Source organism: Manis pentadactyla, chromosome 3 (assembly GCF_030020395.1).
Source record: "Manis pentadactyla isolate mManPen7 chromosome 3, mManPen7.hap1, whole genome shotgun sequence".
In the NCBI taxonomy this organism is placed as follows: Eukaryota; Metazoa; Chordata; class Mammalia; order Pholidota; family Manidae; genus Manis; species Manis pentadactyla.
The window spans coordinates 113547704-113569765 of record NC_080021.1 but is presented as its reverse complement, the minus strand read 5'-3'; the positions used below and the strand labels follow the sequence as shown (position 1 = coordinate 113569765).

Below are 22062 nucleotides of genomic sequence, written 5' to 3'. Positions count from 1 at the left end.
TATTAAAAATTACAAGACTACAATAAATTTTATAATAACTAGAAATTGTTATTCCAAAATAGATGCAAAAATCAATGGGACTCAATAAAATGCACAGAAACAGCCAAAGTAATGGGAGAATTCTCTACATAATGCAAGTGATCTTTTGAATCAGTGGAGAAGGTACTATCAGGGCAATTTATTTGTTCAAGTGTTTGGGATAACTCCTATTTATGCCACCCAAGCCCAGGTGAACTGTCAGAGTAAGAGCAATCTTATATCTTCCCCATTTGAGTATAAAAAAGGCAAATGTGAGCCAGAGTTAACCCTTTACACTTTCCCCTAAGTACATAGTGAATAAGGCAACATCATGGGGGAAAACATGGGTTGTCAACCCCCCAACAGGTGGTTTCAGTGTCACCACAGAACCCTGACAATTACCTTAACATCTCAGAGAAATCAGTCCTTCCAAAATTAAATTCTCTAGAATTCAATTTTGCCTAAGAATATGAAATCCACAAAACTGATATCTATTCAGTGCAACTGTTTGAACCTCTTCTCTCAATAAATGTTCATAGTTACCTTGTTAATTCATTGATTATTCATCTAGTAGTATCAGATAAAGAGGTTTTCATGTTCTAGGAACCAAAACATGGTTAATATGTATATATTATGTACGTGCCTTATGTATATAATATCTCCATTTCTGTAAACCAGCTCCTACTATAGATGTTTCAGATAGTATCATCATTATGGAACGAAACGTTTTAAAATGTAGCCAACTCTAAAACATCGAAATAACAACTTCGAAAATGCTTTCAATTACACACTTATTCCATTGTTACCAGTCAATACTGGTCACTTCTTTTGCATAAGCAGCAGTCAAAAACCCAAAGTCCTTTCCTAACACTGCACGAAAAGAGTCTGTTCTTCCTCAGTTCCTTGCACAGCTCAGTGTTTTTAGCTTCCTAGACTCATGCTTGACCTGTTGGTCCTTCATGAGTCTCATCTGCTTTCACTACTTAGCCTTGCCATTTTACATCTTTTTAAGATACAGATGTTTTGTTTTAACCCAGGGAAACAATTTCTAAATGAAAATGGCCAGATAGAATTGTGCAGAGGGCTCTGTCTGCCAGTGACGTGAATTTGGGAAAGAGGCTCAATTCCTTTATATTGGTTTCCTTATCAGCAAAAAAGGGCAAATGGTAAGGGGACATCTAGGTCATAGGATTGTTCCAAGTACAATGCAAATGTTTATTGCTACACTCTATTCTTGGCAAATTCTATGTATCAGTTATTCCTCACTATGTAAACTTCTATCAAGATAAGCCACTTTATTAATAACCTTTATTTGTAAAACACTTGAGGGTTTTTAAACATATTTCTCAAGGTTGGGAAAAAATCATAAAATTGGCTTACTCTAATAAACTTTTTTGTTCTATGATTTTATTTGGTTAGAAAAAACTTTTGAAGATAAATACAAAAATAATGTGCTCAGCTTCAACTTTTCAGTGCAACAAGCATGGTTCAGAATAAGAAAAAATATCAGAATGGCAGCTGCCTATTTACTCAGAAGCGTGAGGTTTCTGAGGACTAGGTTTCTTCTATTTCTGTATCCCTTACGCTGCACCTTTCCTCACTGGCTCTGTGTTGGACGATTAATTGTTACACGGATTTCTGTCGCAAATACGCTCCCTATCATGTGAAGCAGAACGCTGGCTATAACATTAAGTCAAGGTCCTTCTAACTCGTATCGGGTACATTCTCATGTGCCCTGGGCTGGCTACAGGTAAGTGCCACATCACCAAACACTTAAGAATTTCACACAGCTCAGTACACCCACGAGTGGGCCTCACATATCCAGATGTGAGCAAGGCTGCCCACTATGCCACATTAAGCCTACAAGATTTCAGAGGAGAAAATCCAAAAGTGCAAAGAAGAGGTTAATCTAGCCTCTGCCCTACAACAGCCCTGCTCGCGGCGTGACCTGCCACTGGAAAGCTGCAGAAGGTTGGCCCTCCTTCCAGACCGGGCCGCCATAAGCAGCAGCCGGTGCGGCCGGTCACACCCCAAGACGCAGCCGCGAAAACCGTAACCTCCGGGATCGGCAACAACCCGTTTTAGAGTCATACTACCGCTCAAATGCTCAGAACCACATAAGAGCTCGTGCCTGGAAGACGGGCGCACGGTAGCATTTCCTGCTAACAGCCAGGCCCCCAGGAGGGGTCGTGGGGCATTTCCCCCGGGCCCAGGAGCAGCCTGGCTTCCGCCGCGCCCTCTGGGCAAGGCGCCGCCCGAGCTTGGGCCCCGCAGGCCCCGCGCCGGCGGCGCAGCCCCGGAGAGGAGCGAGAGGACGCAGCCCGGGCGGGACAGAAGCTCTTCCTGTGCCAGGTTTCCGGCTCCGGGTCCCGGAGGAGGGTCCCCAGATCGCAGGGAAGCTGCAGCCCGGCCCGCCGCGTTTTTCAGACTCGGACCATGGCCTCGAGCTGGTGGCGCTGGCGGTGCTGCGGCTCCTGGAGGCCGGCGGCGCCGAGTCCTGGGCAGGGCTTCCCCCGCCGCGCCGAACCGCCCGGGCCGCGCGCCGTTACCGCCGCCCGCGCGCAGGTGAGGCCCCGAGGCTCGCCGCCCGGCGCAGAGGTCGCGGCGCCTATGACAGCGACGCGGCAGAATGAATGGAGCGAGCGGCACGTGCGCCGGCGCGCGGGGCGGAAACCCGGGCCAGCGGGGTGCGGGGGTCGCCGAGGGCTGGGTGCGGGCGGCTGCCTGAAGCAGGGGCGCCCCGCCCACCGCTGAGGAACGGCGTCCTGGGGGTCGGGGAGCTTTAGGGGCTTGGAGGGCATTGAGGGCTTGGGAAGCATTTGCAGCTTGGGGGGCTGGGAGGAACTGCGGGCCGGGGGAAATGTTGACGAGTGGTCAGACTGCTTCGGGGGGTGTGGACAAAGTACCACAAATGCTCCTTAAGCCCCCAATATCCATCCCTCCGTCCCCAGGACACTGCTCGCTGTCCCGTGCGGGGCGCCCCAGCTTCCGGCCAACCGTCCGCAGCTGTTTCAAGTTACAGCCAGGGCTTCGGGCGCGGGAGTCTGACGGAGCTGTTAGAGCAGGAGGTGCTCAGAGCGCTCAGATACGGAGGCTCTGGTGGCCTCGGAATGGGCGGAAACACTGTGGTGGAGCGTGTAGGGCGATGCTAAGGGCGCAGCGGGCTACAGCGGGCAGTGGCTGCTCGCTTGGGAGGGAGAGCGCGCCTGGTCGCGGTGGAAGGGCCCGGGAAGGAGAAAAGGCCCGAAATGTCAAAAGGTGAGACACCTTGAGTTTTAATTTGTCCGGTTACTTTTTTTTTACACAAAAGAACATTTTATTAGAACAGTAAGGTAATCACAACACATGTAACCTCTGGAAAACCTCATGGTACTCATATGAGCAAATGAGAGTGAAAATGGGAAAGAATGTACTACCATTATATGGAATAGAGTTAAACTTTCATATCTCATGAACGGATCAAAGAAGCCCAGGTATCCCCGTCCCACATTTTAAGAACTATTCCCTGCCATAATTGTTGCATATGTCTCTCCTCTGCTCAATGACTCTTGTTTCCATGCAGCATGTATTATTTAACTTTGTTTCCAGACCCCACTAAAATCACGGTTAAAATTTGGTAACTGTTAGTCCATTCTTGGGATCTGTGAATATACTGCTGTTTTGTTCCTTCAGTTTTTCTTTGTTCTTATACTCCACATATGAGTGAAATCATTTGATACTTGTCTTTCTCCACCTGGCTTATTTCACTGAGCATAATACCCTCTACCTCAATCCATGTTGTTGCAAATGGTATTCATGGTTAATGCTTGGTCAATATTTGTTCAATGAATAGAGATATTATCCATGTTAGTGTATCACATGATCATTCCACAGTTACGTCTTAGAATCATTATACATTTAGCTAAATATCCTTAATATTTTCATAGGTATGTAAGTATGTATATAGTTTTACACTACATACTAAATAATATATATGTGTAGTATATAACATATGTACATATACACATACATATACACGCATGTACACACATATGTATTTATAGTGCCCATGGAATTTAGGATTGTGTCTAAGTTTGGATGGTTATAGAGATCCCTGATTACCATTGTCTCAACAGACAGAGCTTCTTTATGTATAGTATCACTGCTGTTTCTCTGCAATGCCAGGGGAACAGTATTGTTAATGACGTTTTGATCCCTGTTCCTTGAACCTTGCTTCCATTGGCTTATCTCCCAGTAATGTCCTCTAAACACTGCCCTTTTCACAAGAACATGAAGAAAGGCAAAGCTATGCAGTCTCTTCTTCTGCTTTAACCCATGTGTTAATTGCCCATTTCTTCTCTCTCTGATTTTCTTCAGTACCTTCTTCAGTGTAAGCTGTTCTCAGACATTATCTTCAAAACTGAAAAGAAAAACAGTTGATCTGTGAGATGTAAACATGTTCTGTGTTATATCACTGTGATCTCTCAACATAAAACATATCTGACAAATTTAATAAAGGCTGTAAAGTTTCCTCTTCGGAAATATTTACCAACCTTTACTTTCTTACAATCCTGAGATCGACTATGAAATAAAACTGTAGTTGTCACTTTATTTAAATTTTTTTTTTATCACTGGCTTAATACATCACATTTTAATAAGTGAGCAATAGGATTGTGTACAACATTCCTACTAGATCTTTTTTTTTGGTGTCATTAATGTACAATTACATGAGCAACATTATGCTTACTAGACTCCCCCCATTATTAAGTCCCCCCCACATACCCAATTATAGTCACTGACCATCAGTGTAAGATGCTATAGAATCACTACTTGTCTTCTCTGTGTTGTACTATCTTCCCCATGCCCCCCTCTGCTACATTATGTGTGCTAATCGTAATACCCCTTTGTTCCCCTTACCCCTCCCTTCCCAACCATCCTCCCCAGTCCCTTTCCCTTTGGTAACTGTTAGTCCATTCTTGGGATCTGAGATTGTACTGCTGTTTTGTTCCTTCAGTTTTTCTTTGTCCTTTTACTCCACATATGAGTGAAATCATTTGGCACTTGTCTTTCTCCACCTGGCTTATTTCACTGAGCATAATACCCTCTAGCTCCATCCATGTTGTTGCAAATGGTAGGATTTGTTTTCTTATGGCTGAATAATATTCCATTGTGTATATGTACCACATCTTCTTTATCTGTTCATCTACTGATGGACACTGAGGTTGCTTCCATTTCTTGGGTATTGTAAATAGTGCTGCGATAAACATAGGGGTGCATATGTCTTTTTCAAACTGGGCCCCTCCATTCTTAGGGTAAATTCCTAGGAGTGGAATTCCTGGGTCAAATGGTATTTCTTTTGAGTTTTTTGAGGAACATCCATACTGCTTTCCACAATCATTGAACTAATTTACATTCCCACCAGCAGTGCAGGAGGGTTCCCCTTTCTCCACATCCTTGCCAACATTTGTTGTTTGTCTTTTGGATGTTGGCCATCCTTACTGGTGTGAGGTGATATCTCATTGTGGTTTTTAATTTGCATTTCCCTGATGATTAGCGATGTGAAGCATCTTCTCATGTCCCTGTTGGCCATCTGAATTTCTTCTTTGGAGAAGTGTCTGTTGAGCTCCTCTGCCCATTTTTTAATTGGATTATTTGCTTTTTGTTTGTTCAGGTACATGAGCTCTTTATATATTTTGGATGTCCTGATCGGATATGTCATTTATGAATATATTCTCCTATACTGTAGGACCTTTTTTTTGTTCTCCTGATGCTTTCCTTTGCTGTACAGAAGCTTTTTATTTTGATATAGTCCCACTTGTTCATTTTTGCTTTTGTTTCCCTTGCCTGGGGAGATATGTTCATGAAGAAGTTGCTCATGTTTATGTCCAAGAGATTTTTGCCTATGTTTTTTTCTAAGAGTTTTATGGTTTCATGACTTACATTCAGGTCTTTGATCCATTTTGAGTTTACTTTTGTGTGTGGGGTTAGACAATGATCCAGTTTCATTCCCTTACATGTAGCTGTCCAGTTTTACCAACATCAGCTGTTGAAGAGGCTGTCATTTCCCCATTGTATATCGATGGCCCCTTTTTCATATATTAATTGACCATATATGCTTGAGTTAATATCTGGGCTCTCTAGTCTGACCCACTGGGCTATGGGTCTGTTCTTGTGCCAGTACTAAATTGTCTTGATTACTGTGGCTTTGTAGTAGACCTTGAAGTTGGGAAGCGAGATCCCCCTGCTTTATTATTCTTTCTCAGGATTGCTTCGGCTATTTGAGGTCTTTTGTGGTTCCATATGAATTTTTAGAACAATTTGTTCCAGTTTGTTGAAGAATGCTATTCGTATTTTGATAGGGATTGCATGGAATCTGTAGATTGCTTTGGGCAGGATGGCTATTTTGACAATATTAATTCTTCCTACCCAAGAGCATGGGATGAATTTCCATTTATTTGTGTCCTCTTTAATTTCTCTTAAGAGTGTCTTATAGTTTTCAGGGTATAGGTCTTTCAACTTCCTATGGTTAGGTTTATTCCTAGGTATTTTATTCTTTTTGATGCAGTTGTGAATGGAATTGTTTTCCTGATTTCTCTTTCTGCTAGTTCATCGTTAGTGTATAGGAAAGCCACAGATTTCTGTGTATTAATTTTGTATCCTGCAACTTTGCTGAATTCAAACATTAGTTCTAGTAGTTTTGGGGTGGATTCTTTAGGGTTTATATACAGTATCATGTCTCTCCAAACAGTGACAGTTTGGCTTCTTCCTTACCAATCTGGATTCCTTGTATTTCTTTGTGTTGTCTGATTGCCATGGCTAGGACCTCCAGTTCTATGTTGAATAGAGGTGGGGAGAGTGGGCATCCTTGTCTTGTACCCGATCTTAGAGGAAAAGCTTTCAGCTTCTTGCTGTTAAGTATGATGTTGGCTGTGGGTTTGTCATATATGGCCTTTATTATGTTGAGGTACTTGCTCTCTATACCCATTTTGTTGAGAGTTTTTATCATGAACGGATGTTGAGTTTTGTTGAATGCTTTTTCAGCATCTATGGAGATGATCATGTGGTTTTTGTCCTTCTCGTTGTTGATGTGGTGGATGATGTTGATGATTTTCAAATGTTGTACCATCCTTGCATCCCTGAGATGAATCTCACTTGATCATGGTGTATGATGCTCTTGATGTACTTCTTGAATTTGGTTTGCTAATATTTTGTTGAGTATTTTTGCATCTATGTTCATCAGGGATATTGGTCTGTAATTTTCTTTTTTTGTGGTGTCTTTACCTGTTTTTGGCATAGGAGTGATGCTGGCTTCATAGAATGAGTTTGGGAGTATTCCCTCCTCTTCTATTTTTTGGAAAACTGTAAGGAGAATGGGTATTATGTCTTCTCTGTATGTCTGATAAAATTCCGTGGTAAATCCATCTGGCCCAGGGGTTTTGCTATTGGGTAGCTTTTGATTACCACTTCAATTTCATTGCTGCTAATTGGTCTCTTTAGATTTTCTGTTTCTTCCTTGGTCAGTCTTGGAACGTTGTATTTTTGTAGAAAGTTGTCCTTTTCTTCTCGGTTATCCAGTTTGTTAGCATATAGATTTTCGTAGTATTCTCTAATAATTCTTTGTATTTCTGTGGTGTCTGTTGTGATTTTTCCTTTCTCATTTCTGATTCTGTTTATGTCCAGTTAGTTTTGAAAGTAGAGTTAGAGTTTCAGCACTAACCTTGAGTCCCTGATGTTGCCCCATGCTGCCTTTAGATCCAATCTCCTTTCTCTCCCTTTTGGGCATTTTAGCCCCTGTAAGTTGCTGTGTTTCTGTTCCTCCTTTCTGCATATTGCAATGTTTAGTTTACACATGCCTAGGGAAGGCCATGCCATTTAGCATAATGTTTAATGTTCACATTAAATTTACTGCCTTTGTTGGGCCCATGGACTCACTGAGCCCTTTGTAGAGATTTCTGTGGTCACATAGTATTTGGGTGTGTTCACCTCTTCTCCGCAAGGCTCCTCTTCTAAAAGTGTATTTAAATTTAGTACTCTTCTGTTTCTGTCAGAGTTGGTACACTTCATATTCCTATGTACCAAGAGGAAATGTGTAGCATTTATAAAAGTCTGCCTTCTACCGGAGTGGATACATGTCACAATTTATACAAAGTTGACATTTGGAGACAGAATGGCAGCCGGGTTAGCAGACAGACTAGACGGTAAAGAGAGAATAGGGGAACAGTGCCGGGGCTTTGCCGGATCCGTCTCAGAACCATCCTACCAGGTCCAACTCTGTCTAGTGTCACAGATGAGGACATTTTTTGGAGAGACGATGTACCATGTCCGACGTGGCTGGGTGCTTCTTTGATGCACCCTTTTTGATTCCATGCCCACCAAGCAGTTTCCTCAGGCATGGGAAAGGTACTTTCCTGGAGAGGGTATGCTCAGTGACCACAAGGGGGGACTGCAGGGTGGGGCCATGCCAGCTGTTTCTGATTTGTGTCCATGGTATGGTTCACTATCGATCAGTTCATTAGTCTTCTGGTGTCTGCCTGGGACATATGTATTTTGGTTAGTTCAACTCTCTCTGGGTCTGACAGTCCTTGGGGACAAAGAGCAGCAATAATAAAACCACAACTGGCTCTCTGACACAGCTCTGCTACTTTCTGATGTACGTATATTCTCCTGATTTCTCCTTTGGTAGTGTTAACAAATCTTGTAATAGAACAAAAACCAGTGTGTTTTACCCAAAAACCAGAGGGCCAAATTACTTGTCAGTATGTCTTTGATTCTTGTTCAGCATTTTCTCTTTTATTTAACAATTAAATTCATGGAAGGCAAGGTTGGTTTTAGGGAGAAGACTTGATGGGAAGGAAGTGAACTCAATCAGAATCAGAAATCGGTTGCTGGTACTGGTGGTGGTGGCACGGCTCTTGGGTCGGCAAGTCCCTGGGAATGCTTTGCTGCCCTTCTGGGGGCCTGTAGCCTCGCTTTGGAGAACATCGCCTCAAGGTGCTCTTAAAGCAGAAAATCACTTGATTGAATAGATGCTGTATTGAATGTGCACAAGGTTTTAGGCTCTGAGCTAAGAGCTTTGCATATACTCTCTAAATTAATCTCAGCATCTCTCCATGAGTGAGTATTATCAAAAACATGTCACAGGGTAACAGCCAGGAAATGGCATTTGAACCAAGGCTTATCTTCCAAAGACCATGTTAACTTTTACACCACCTGGTAGTGAAGAGCATTCTGTATTAGCTGTGTGAGTTTAAGTATTCACCCCAGGTTAGAAGTTAGGTCTCAAACTGCCCAAGTATTATAATAAAACACTTAATTCATATGAATTAATTACCCATGAAGGTGGAAAGCAGGAGGTTTAAGTGTCGTACAATGGTAAAATCGAAAGGGGTTATCGCATGTTTTTTGTGACGTTGTAATTGCCTGGAACATCATAAATGTTTTTACTGGTTTAATGAATATAATGCAGTGGTGGAAAGAACAGAACTCAGACCATCTTCCTTGGCCACTGCCTGCCGGACAGAGTTGACCTTTATTATCATTTTAATACATCTAAAGCAATTTGGTCTCACTAAAGAAAGATCAGAAAATATAAACAAAAAAACTCTAGCAATCCTATTTATCCCAAAGTAACTGTTTTTAATACTCTGGTTTATATGGTTCCAAACCCTACTTCTGTGGGGGTGTGTGTGTGTGTGTGCAAAATTTTAGTGGAATCACATAATATTCACGGTTATGTAGGTGCTATTTTCTTTTAATATATCATAAACAGCTATATATCAATTTTTCAGACTTGACTCTCCTGAACTTCAAGTTCCCCAGCTGTATAAAATATAAAAGCAAGTGTGAGAGTTGACTAGTGTAAAAGCTTATAAGACATTATTACTAATGGAGTGCATTAATTTTATTGTTCTTGTGCTGAGCTCGTCCTTTTCGTCAAAATCCTTTCTTCAAATACTCTAAAAGAGCCCATGCCACATTAGATTAGTAAATTTATAATTTTTGAACCGTCAGTGTCCCTGAATTCTTCAAGATTGGCAGTCTGTATCTTTGGCTCCCCAGTGCCTGTCACAATTTCTGGTCCGTAGGAGTGCTCAGTAATTGTGGGAACTCTTATTTATTGTCACCACCTCTGAATCTTTTGGTCTTCTGTTGTTCTTTATCTCTGATTAGGTTAATGTTACCAAAATATGCTCCTGTTTGTTTTTTAACATTACTTTTCAAGAAGCCCCACTTCCAAGTATGTTTAGCATCAGTAACTTGAAATAGGCAGTGTTTGTAAAAATGTGGTCTTCCCTTAACATTGAAATCTTTTTTCCTTTTCACTATCTGGGATGAGGCTTTGGGATCTTGCATAGTCTTTGTTTTAAACTGACTTAAGGATTTAAAAATAAAGAATGTAAAAAATAAATACATAAAATAAAAACAAAAAAAGAATGTAAATAACACGTATCTTTATTAGTCTCTGACCAACCTATTTTATTTTCCATAATCACAAATACTGTCTTTATAAGAAAGAAACTTTAAGGTTATTTTTTCTAAAAGTTTGTGATATACCTGTAAGGGGACAGCTAAAAGATAAAGATTATATTTATTATGAATTATGGGAGTTTTTATATAATGTTATAAAAAAGCTCTACATGAATATAATTACAACTTTCTTAATACTTTTATTTTATAGATATCCTATTTTAATCGTGTGAAGAGTTTAATGTCTGCCTTTCCAAATATGTATAGTATATCACGGTAAGTTTACAATGCGTATTGTGACTACTAAAATGATTGGCCATATTGTCAGTAAATTTCTAGTGTAAATTATGGTGGGCTAGACTCAAATTGAATGTTGTTTGACTAAGTGCCACAATATCTGCTTGTGTGATCTCTGCCTTTTCCAAAAACAGGAATATAATAAAATTTAGACTCAACTCAAAACACAGTGAACATAGTTTAGTCTTTCTTTGATTTTTTCTTTGATTTTATAACCAGGACCTCAAGGACCAAATGAACTATGTATGATCTAGCAAGAATGGAATTCTGTATGTTTTTCTAAATTATAATGCCCTTTTTGGATTTATGCTCAATTTCCAACAAGTAGCTTAAATTTTCCATCATCTGACTCTACTGCATATATGTATATGCATATGTGTATATAATTCTTACTTAAAAATGAAACAATCTCACTTAACAAAACAGCACTGTCTTAACACTGCATGCGTTGTGCTGATCCCAGGTTCCCTCATGTGACATCGGCAGCGTGCTGTTGTAGTAGAACACGGAGTGGTAACAAATACATCGATCCTTTCAAACTTGGTTGGAGAGACCTGAAAGGTCTGTATGAGGACATTAGAAAGGTAAGGTATTTTTGATGATGCTGAGGCATAACATGGAATTCTTAAAATAATGAACAAACAGTGCAGGCACTCAGGTGTGTGCAATGCTATTGCACACTTGATTCCCCAGTGTCAAGTTTCAAATATTTCCTGAGCAACAACTGTGGGGCAATGTGGAGGATGCAATACACGTTACCATCCAGAAAGAGGTTATTGCCAAAGTGGGAGCTTGGAAACGTGGGGCAGGCTGCAGACTTGCCAGCAAGTTCCCCAGCCTTTCCTCTCTGACTCCTTCACCTGCTCCAGGCCAGCGGAAATACACATCAAGGCCAGACTCCACCAGGGAGGGCTTCTGTCATTCAATACTCCCAACCTCACGTAGATTCTGAAGTACTCCCCAGACATGGTCACCTGCCTCTCTTTGGCCTCCTTTCCTCCCGCTTCTGTGAAGTGAACGTCCCCCTGACTTTGCAGAGTCCCTGTCCCTCTAGCCAAGTCCCAGCCCCCAGCACCACCTCAGAGCTTTGGGAAGCCCCCCAAGTGGCCTGCTCTGCTCCTTTATTTTCGGCCACCGCCCATCCTGGCTGTGCACAGTCATGCTACCTCACCATGGGCCTCCTCTTCCAGCCTCTCTGGAGTAGTCACCAATAGCTTCCTCTCCTAAATCCAGCAGACGTGTTGGGTTTTATCTGCCTTGACCCTTGAATGTTGGACCCTTGAATGTCATCTCCTCACCCCATGAAGCTCTTCGCTGGTCTCTACGCTTCCCTTGCTCTCCTGGTCCGCAGGCCGCCCTTTAGTTTGCTCGCTGGCTTCCTCTCCACCTCCCCCCACCCCGCCCCCTTTACCTTTGCCCTTCACTGGGGTTCTGTCCCTTCCTCCGTGTCCTTGGTTTATCCATTTACAAGGATTCCAAAATAAGAAGTCTGTTCCAAATTGAGTTGTGTCTCCCATACCCACACGCCTTCCTACCCCCAACCCGGGCAGTTCCACAGAGTGTCCATGACCATCTCAAACTTAATTGTGACTCTGCTTCCCCCTACTACATGTTTTTTCTCCTGTTTTTCCTGCTCATTGGAGGCACCACCCAGGAACCCGGGAAGGCTCCTGGAATCACCCCCTGTCCTTCCCCTCCACCCCCCTGGGGCCGGCTCTGCCTGCAGTCCCCACAGCCTTCAGTCAGGCCACTCCGTTCCCATGATCCCGATGTCCTTGCGCCCTACACCCTCTCTTAGCCTGAGGCTTTGTGCTCCCAGAGTGACGGAGCTCATCTCAGGTGCCCCCTGCACATTGCAATTACTGTCTGACTTCTGCTCATCGAGACTGTGCTCCCTTGGGCAAGGGCTGTCTTGTTTCTCTTTGTGACTCTGCTTTTACCATGCTTGACACTGAGTTGGTATCTTACTGAATTAATGACCTCGCACTGTATTGTGTTCACCTGAGCCCAGCTGAGGGGTCTCTGGGCCCATTCTTGGCTCCTGCGGCTGCTGGGGGATCCGCCCTGAGCCATTCCAGTGAGTGCCTGAGCAGCAGATACATCAAAAAATTTACCTTCCTCTTCATGGCTCAGAATCCTACTAATCCTTTAATCCCAGGGCAAAGCTTGCCTCCTCCGTGAAATGTTTGTTTTTTCTAGCACACATGATCTCTGCCTTCTCTGAAATTTTAAAGCACTTTATATATGGCATAGTTTAGGTTACCACTGTACCACTGTACGATTCATACATTTAAAAAAAATTGTAACTCAATTGTAAGCTCCTCCCAGCCAGGCAAACGATGTCTCACACTTACTCTGTGAACCTTTGACTCATCTGTGGCTAAATGATGTCTGAGTCAGAATTGCTGACCTCTGTCTCTCCCCAGCTGCTGTCTTACCTTCCTGCCCCTGGGGCATAGCTTTGCACACCCCCACCCCGCCGACCTCCTGCTTCATTGGCTCTGGTAGCCAGTGTCTCTCACACTCCCTGTCTTTGACCTCTCCCCTCCTTGTCCCAAGCTGCTACCTACCCCTGTTCCTTTCTCTGTCCAGCTGTCACTGGCCCAGTGCCCCTAGGCCACCTAGTGCTTTCCTCCTCCTTGGAGTCTCTTGGAGGCACTGGAGGCAGGCGGCAGTGCCCACTCTACCACCTAGGCTCCCCAGGGCAAGCCACGCATGGCATGTCACCCAGCTGCAGGGCAGCCTGGGATGTGGCCACACTATGTTGGAACCTTTTGCAACTGAGTGTCGGAGTTCTCAGTTGAAATGAACGCACTGAAGTCAAAGTTTTGTAAAAGAAATCCTATTGACTTTCTGTGCAAGTATGATAGCATATTGACACAGAGAAATTTCAGGCTTATTTATGATACTTTATTTCAGGAACTACTCATATCCACAACAGAACTTAAGGAAATGTCTGAATACTACTTTGATGGAAAAGGAAAAGCCTTCCGACCGATTATTGTGGTGCTAATGGCCCGAGCCTGTAATACCCATCATAATAACTCCCGGTGAGTTATTTATTAACTGTCACTGCTGTGTCATTTTTAATATTTGGCATATCTTCCTTCCCAAGGTTACCATTTAATTTCCTGTTTGAGAAGCAGTGTGTATTCTAAGATGCCCTTCGTGATGAGTGGTTTCTGGCTCTAAGTTGCCACAGTCACTCTGGAATCTGGTCACTCTGGAAAGCACGGCAGCTGCCAGTAAAGATTTTAGAATGAATTTTAAAAGCCAAATTAAGTTTTCTGATTCAAAGTAAGGAACGCCCGGGCATGTGCTTACATGTGATCATTATGCACACAGGGCAGTTAGTGCAAAGGTTGTAAGGTCATGAGCTATGTGGGGATTCTGGGCACCACACCCCGTGCAGTGCCTGCCCTCCTGGGATCTTAGGAAACGTGCCAAAGAAAAATCTTAAAAGAAGGCTTTTTGACTGTCAGTCCTCAACTTCTGTGTAGTGAATATATAAACAATCTTAAAATATTGAAACACCTGCAGTGTTTGTATATGAAGGGAAATCTTAGAGGAAAAGGACTTGGCCAGGACCTCACGCCATCTGCCATTCCCCCTTCACCTTTTTCTCTTCCCTCCCCTCTTGCCTTCAGTCATGCAACGTGGATCCAATCTTGTGCTCTACTTGGTGTACTTAACATTGTTTTGTAACTCTTCACCGTATTGCTGGAGCTGTTCATCCTTGTTTTTTGTAAGTCATGTAACATATTGATGGAAATTCCAGAAGACCATAATGTACTTATACATTCCCTAGTGTGGTGTATTCATATTTTATTCCCTTTTCTCAATAGATAGTACAGCTGACCCTTGAACAACACAGTTTTGAACTGCATGGGTCTACTGATAACACAGATTTTTTTCAGTACACAGATTGGAAAACTTTTTAGGAGATTGGTGACAGTTTAAAAAAAATTCACAGATGAACTGCATAGCCTAGAAAAAAAAGTTTCAAAAGATATGTCATCATGCATAAAATATATGTTGATACTAGTCTGTTTTATCATTTCCTGCCATGAAGTCAGCAGTAGGCTATTAGTAATTAAGTTTTGGGGGAGTCAGAAGTTATTTGCTGTTTTGTACTGTGCTGGGCAGGGGGTGGTCAGTGCCCCTTAGCCCTGAGCCCATCCAGGGTCAGCCGGTCTCCTGTGGTCTAGAGCCAGGTTCCTCAGCCTTGACCCCACTGACATTTTGAACCAGCTGAGTGTTTGTTGGGGGGCTGCCCTGCTGTCCTGCCCTACTGGCTTCTACCCAGCAGATACCAGTATCCCCTAGCTCTTCCAGGTTGATGACAACCAAAAATGTTGCCAGTCACTGCCAAATGTCCCCTGGAGAGTATAGACATCCCTGGTTGAGAACCACTGGTCTCAAGAGAGTGTGTTTATATTTTTGATTTCTCAGATTAATACATACAGTCCATTGCCCTCAGAGCTAACATGGGGGAGGAAGCTCCTCTTCATTGCTTTAAACCCAATCAGCTGTCATCCCCAGAGGTGAAAGTGTTACCAGTTTGCCTTACTGAAACTGTATAAACTGCCGGTTGCAGACAACATGGGAGAGTATAACACAGAAAAGGCATTGCCAGGTTGGAAAGTAGGTTCCATCCTGTCCTCTCCAGGGGCATTTTTGCAGTGTCCCCATCCTCCCTGTCGGCGATGGGGGCAGGGCTTACTAAAGGCGCAGTGCAGAGGCAGTGGCATTCGGGCAAGTCGTGCCTGTGGCGTGCATTTGGGTAGCACAGGGTTCTGGTACAGGTACTACCCCCAAGCCCCAGCTTCCTGAGGACCCTTCTGGATCAGGCTCTTGATTGGCTAAATATCTAGCAGTTACTTCCATGCCTTGTAAAGCAAGAAGGGGACTGGAGACAGAACTTCCGGAGCCCTGGGCTATTGGTGATTTCAGTTGCTGAGGAGGACTTGAACAATGTGGGAAAAAGTGTTATGGACTTGAGGTCAGGGTCATACCCAGACTCCAAGTCTAGCAATGCCACAGAGCCATCCTCCAGCCCAGTGGCACCAGGACCCATTCCAGGATGTCACCTGCTGGCCGGTTGGTGATGGCGGAATGAGAGACCCGATCTATCATTTGACAACCAAAGCTTAACGGCACCTATGAGGCCCATCGGACATCATCTTCTTGCTTGTGGCATGTGTATCAAATAGGTGAACAGTAATCCTGTGGGGTATTATATAAAACAGAATAGAACAGATGCCTTAAATAGCGAGGGGGATTCAGCAAACTCAGTACCTTTTGATGTTTCTCATTCCCCTTTACCAAGCTTTTCAGTTGTCCACTGACCAATGTTCCATGGTAGGTCCCTTTACTGGGACTTCTTAACCTGAGGTCTGTGGGAGTCTGGGGCTCTGTGAGCCTCTTAGAATTGTATACAAAATTATGTGTATTTGCATTTTTCTGGGGAAGGGTACACATAGCTTTTACTACATTCTGAAAGGGTAATGTGACCCTGCAGAGGTTAAGACCCACTCTTTATTCTTCCTTTCTGTATCCTGGTAAGCATAGAACCTGGGCCATAAGTGGAGGGATACACACAGTCGATGACCCAGACTTGCAAGGACCAGAACACAAGAGTTGTGAATTCTGAACCACATCATCCAAATCCCCCTGCAGGGAAGGACTCTTGTGTCCACTGCTGTGCCAGCCACCGTTGCTGGAGAGCCTTCAGTTCTCAGCCTCTTCCAAGTTGCCTTGGCTGCAGAAAACCCTCTCACCTGAGGCCAAGCCCTTCTTGCACGAGGCACATCCGGGGGCTGATAGGTAAAGGACCAGGCTGGCTGCGGAGTGCCCAGCAGGTGGCTGTGGCTGTGGATGGGCCTGCATTGCAGGAGGTTCTTCTTCTACCCAGTCCTGTTTCCCCCCCTCCCTCCCTCATGGGTTGATCCCAAGGGCACTCCTGAGCGGACCCCTGTACTTGAAACTTCAGTGTCTGCCTCCCAGAGAACCCATGCTGCAGCAGAGTCCAGCAAAACTAAACGAACCGTAAGTCCAGACTTACTCTATTCAAGAATCCAGATAAAAAATGAGCTTTATAATACATGGATTGCTGTAATATCCTATGAATGCACTCATTGCACGCAGCACAGCTGTAGTGTCTAATCTTTCTCAAACAAGCCAAATCTGCCTTGGCCAGCAGCCTCGTTGAAGGGCCTGCTCTAATCATTGGTCTTGGTACCATCATGTCCATGGGGACACGCATGTCACTGCTGATGGCTGGGACATCAGGACTACTCAGGTTATATTGGGCAGAGATGTGTTAATCTGGATTGTGCAAATAGTCAAGTGGTGGTGAATCCCACTAATCCAGTTTACACAGCCAGATGTTTGAGTAGATAATACAGATTATAGGATGCAGGTTTCACATTACTTAGTAGGTGAAGAGTCCAAGTGTGATAAAAATCCCATGTTCAGGAGGTAACTTTTTTTTTTTTTTGGTATCATTAATCTACAATTACATGAGGAACATTATGTTTACTAGACTCCCCCTTTTACCAAGTCCCCCCCATATACTCCATTAGTCACTGTCCATCAGCATAGTAAGATGCTGTGAAATCACGACTTGTCTTCTCTGTGTTGCACAGCCCTCCCCGTGCCGCCTCCACACTATACATGCTAATTGTAAGGCCCTCTTTCTTCTGCCCCCCCTTCTCCCTCCCTTCCCACCCATCCTCCCCAGTCCCTTTCCCTTTGGTAACTGTAAGTCCTTTCTTGAGTTCTGTGATTCTGCTGCTGTTCTGTTCCTTCAGTTTTTCCTTTGTTCTTATACTCCACAGATGAGTGAAATCATTTGGTACTTGTCTTTCTCCACCTGGCTTATTTCACTGAGCATAATACCCTCTAGCTCCATCCATGTTGTTACAAATGGTAGGATTTGTTTTCTTCTTATGGCTGAATAATATTCCATTGTGTATATGTACCACATCTTTATCCATTCATCTGCTGATGGACACTTAAGTCGCTTCTGTATCTTGGCTATTGTAAATAGTGCTGCGATAAACATAGGGGTGCATTTGTCTTTTTCAAATTGGGCTGCTGCATTCTTAGAGTAAATTCCTAGAAGTGGAATTCCTGGGTCTGCTTTCCACAATGGTTGAACTAATTTACATTCCCACCAGCAGTGTAGGAGGGCTCCCCTTTCTCCACAACCTCGCCAACATTTGTTGTTGTTTGTCTTTTCGATGGTGGCAATCCTTACTGGTGTGAGGTGATATCTCATTGTGGTTTTAATTTGCATTTCTCTGATGACTAGCGATGTGGAGCATCTTTTCATATGTCTGTTGGCCATCTGAATTTCTTTGGAGAACTGTCTGTTCAGCTCCTCTGCCCATTTTTTAATTGGATTGTTCACTTTTTGTTTGTTGAGGTATGTAAGCTCTTTATATATTTTGGATGTCAAGCCTTAATCAGATCTATCATTTATGAATATATTCTCCCATATTGTATGATACCTTTTTGTTCTATTGATGGTGTCCTTTGCTGTACAGAAGCTTTTCAGCTTGATATAGTCCCACTCGATCGTTTTTGCTTTTGTTTCTCTTGCCTGGGGAGATATGTTCATGAAGAAGTCGCTCATGTTTATGTCCTAGAGATTTTTGCCTATGTTTTTTTCTAAGAGTTTTATGGTTTCATGGCTTACATTCAGATATTTGATCCATTTGGAGTTTACTTCTGTGTGTGGGGTTAGACAATGATCCAGTTTCATTCTCTTATATGTAGCTGTCCAGTTTTACCAACACCAACTGTTGAAGAGGCTGTCATTTGCCCATTGCATGTCCATGGCTCCTTTATCATATATTAATTGACCATATATGTTTGGGTTAATGTCTGGAGTCTCTAATCTGTTCCACTGGTCTGTGGCTCTGTTCTTGTGCCAGTACCAAATTGTCTTGATTACTGTGGCTTTGTAGTAGAGCTTGAAGTTGGGGAGAGAGATCCCCCCGCACTTTATTCTTCCTTCTCAGGATTGCTTTGGCTACTCGGGGTCTTTTGTGGCTCCATATGAAATTTTGAACTATTTTTTCCAGTTTGTTGAAGAATGCTGTTGGTAATCTGATAGGGATTGCATCCAATCTGTAGATTGCTTTGGGCAGGATGGCCATTTTGATTATATTAATTCTTCCTAGCCAAGAGCATGGGATGAGTTTCCATTTGTTAGTGTCCTCTTTAATTTCTGTTAAGAGTGTCTTGTAGTTTTCAAGGTATAGGTCTTTCACTTCCTTGGTTAGGTTTATTCCTAGGTATTTTATTCTTTTTGATGCAGTTGTGAATGGAATTGTGTTCCTGGTTTCTCTTTCTATTAGTTCATTGTTAGTGTATAGGGAAGCCTCAGATTTCTGTGTATTAATTTTGTATCCTGCAACTTTGCTGTATTCCGATATCAGTTCTAGTAGTTTTGGAGTGGAGTCTTAAGGGTTTTTTATGTACAATATCATGTCATCTGCAAATAGTGACAGTTAGACTTCTTCTTTACCAATCTGGATTCCTTGTATTTCTTTGTTCTAATTGCTGTGGCTAGGACCTCCAGTACTATGTTGAATAACAGTGGGGAGTGTGGGCAGCCCTGTCTTGTTCCCGATCTCAGAGGAAAAGCTTTCAGCTTCTCGCTGTTCAGTAAGATGTTGGCTGTGGGTTTATCATATATGGCCTTTATTATATTGAGGTACTTGCCCTCTATACCCATTTTGCTGAGAGTTTTTATCATGAATGGGTGTTAAATTTTGTTGAATGCTTTTTCAGCGTCTCTGGAGATGATCATGTGATTTTTGTCCTTTTTGTTTATGTGGTGGATAATGTTGATGGATTTTCGAATTTGTACCATCCTTGCATCCCTGGGATGAATCCCACTTGATCATGGTGTATGATGCACTTGATGTACTTTTGAATTTGGTTTGCTAATATTTTGTTGAGTATTTTTGCATCTATGTTTTTCAGGGATATTGGTCTGTAATTTTCTTTTTTGGTGGGATCTTTCCCTAGTTTTGGTATTAGGGTGATGCTGGCTTTATAGAATGTATTGGGAGTATTCCCTCTTCTTCTGTTTTTTGGAAAACTTTAAGGAGAATGGGTATTATGTATTCTTTGTATGTCTGATAAAATTCCGAGGTAAATCCATCTGGTCCAGGAGTTTTGTTCTTGGGTAGTTTTTCGATTACCGCTTCGATTTCTTTGCTCATAATTCATTTGTTCAATTTTTGTGTTTCTTCCTTGGTCAGCCTAGGAGGGTTGTATTTTTCTAGGAAGTTGTCCATTTCTTCTCGGTTTTCCAGCTTGTTAGCATATGGTTTTTTGTAGTATTCCTTTGTATTTCTGTGGGGTCCATCGAGATTTTTCCTTTCTCGTTTCTGATTCTGTTGATGTGTGTAGATTTTATTTTTCTTTTTATAAGTCTGGCTTGGGGCTTATCTATTTTGTTTATTTTCTCAAAGAACCAGCTCTTGGTTTCATTGATTTTTTTCCATTGTTTTATTGTTCTCAATTTTATTTATTTATTCTCTGATCTTTATTATGTCCCTCCTTCTGCTGACTTTAGGCCTCATTTGTTCTTCTTTTTCCAATGTCAGTAATTGTGTCTTTAGACTATTCATTTGGGATTGTTCTTCCTTCTTTAAATATGCCTGGATTGCTATATGCTTTCCTCTTAAGACTGCTTTCAGTGCATCCCCCAGAAGTTGGGGCTCTGTGTTGTTGTTGTCATTTGTTTCCATATATTGCTTGATCTGTATTTTGATTTGGTCGTTGATCCATTGATTATTTAGGAGTATGCTGTTAAACCTCCATGTGTTTGTGAGCTTTTTTGCTTTCTTTGTACAATTTATTTCTAGTTTTATACCTTTGTGGTCGAGAAGTTGGTTGGTAGAATTTCAATCTTTTTGAATTTATTGAGACTCTTTCTGTGGCTTAGTATGTGGTGTATTTTGGAGAATGTTCCATTTGCACTTGAGAAGAATGTGTATCCTGTTGCTTTTGGGTGTAGAATTCTGTAGATGTCTATTTGGTCTGTCTGTCCTAGTGTGTTGTTCAGTGATTCTGTGTCCTTACTTACTTTCTGTCTGGTGGATCTGTTCTTTGGAGTTAGTGGTGTGTTGAAGTCTCCTAAAATGAATGCATTGTATTCTATTTCCTCCTTTAATTTTGTTAGTATTTCTTTCACACGTTGGTGCTCCTGTATTGGGTGCATATATATTTGTAATGGTCATATCCTCTTGTTGGATTGACCCCTTTATCATTATGTAATATCCTTCTTTATCTCTTGTTACTTTCTTTGTTTTGAAGTCTATTTTGTCTGATACTAGTACTGCAACACCTTTTTTCTCCCTGCTGTTCGCATGACATCTTTTTCCATCCCTTGACTTTTAGTCTGTGCATGTCTTTGGGTTCGAGGTGAGTCTCTTGTAAGCAGCATATAGATGGGTCTTGCTTTTTTATCCATTCTGTTACTCTGCATCTTTTGATTGGTGCATTCAGTCCATTTACATTTACGGTGATTATTGAAAGATATGTAATTATTGCCATTGCATGCTTTAGGTTCGTGGTTACCAAAGGTTCAAGGTTAGCTTCTTTACTATCTTACTGTCTAATTTAACTCGCTTATTGAGCTATGATAAACACAGTCTGATGATTCTTTATTTCTCTCCTTTCTTATTCTTCCTCCTCCATTCTTTATATGGTAGGTGTTTTATTCTGTGTTCTTTTGTGTTTCCTTTGACTGCTTTTGTGAGTAGTTGATTTTATTTTTTGCCTTTAGTTAATATTTGGTTGGTCTGCTTTGTTTGGTGAGATTTTATTTTCTCTGGTGACATCTATTTAGCCCTAGGAGTGCTTCTGTCTGGAGCAGTCCCTCTAAAATACCCTGTAGAGGTGATTTGTGGGAGGCAAATTCCCTCAACTTTTGCTTATCTGGGAATTGTTTAATCCCTCCATATTTAAATGATAATCGTGCTGGATACAGTATCCTTGGTTCAAGGCCCTTCTCTTTCATTGCATTAAATATATCATGCCATTCTCTTCTGGCCTGTAAGGTTTCTGTTGAGAAGTTTGATGATAGCCTGATGAGTTTTCCTTTGTAGGTGACCTTTTTTCTCTCTCTGCCTGCTTTTAATACTCTGTCCTTGTCCTTGATCTTTGCCATTTTAATTATTATGTGTCTTGGTGTTGTCCTCCTTGGGTCCCTTCTGTTGGGAGTTCTGTCGGCTTCTGTGGTCTGAGACACTATTTCCTCCCCCAGTTTGGGAAAGT

The 22062-nt window shown here is 42.4% G+C and overlaps 1 protein-coding gene across 6 annotated transcripts in view; it reads left to right on the top strand.

The window, feature by feature from the left end:
• The first annotated feature begins 2359 nt into the window (after nt 1–2359).
• The window catches only part of PDSS1 (decaprenyl diphosphate synthase subunit 1), a 50179-nt gene continuing 30476 nt past the window's right edge, over nt 2360–22062 (top strand). For 3 of the 6 annotated variants that reach the window (XM_036920261.2, XM_036920260.2, XM_057498313.1), the window contains exons 1-4: nt 2361–2583; nt 10676–10740; nt 11225–11345; nt 13681–13811. In XM_036920261.2, the coding sequence (XP_036776156.2) occupies nt 2455–2583; nt 10676–10740; nt 11225–11345; nt 13681–13811 (446 nt within the window). In that variant the 5' untranslated portion in view covers nt 2361–2454. Of the gene's footprint in view, nt 2584–10675; nt 10741–11224; nt 11346–13678; nt 13812–16327; nt 16588–22062 lie in introns of those variants that run through there. The other 3 variants (XM_036920263.2, XM_036920264.2, XM_036920267.2) reach the window with 2 other exon arrangements.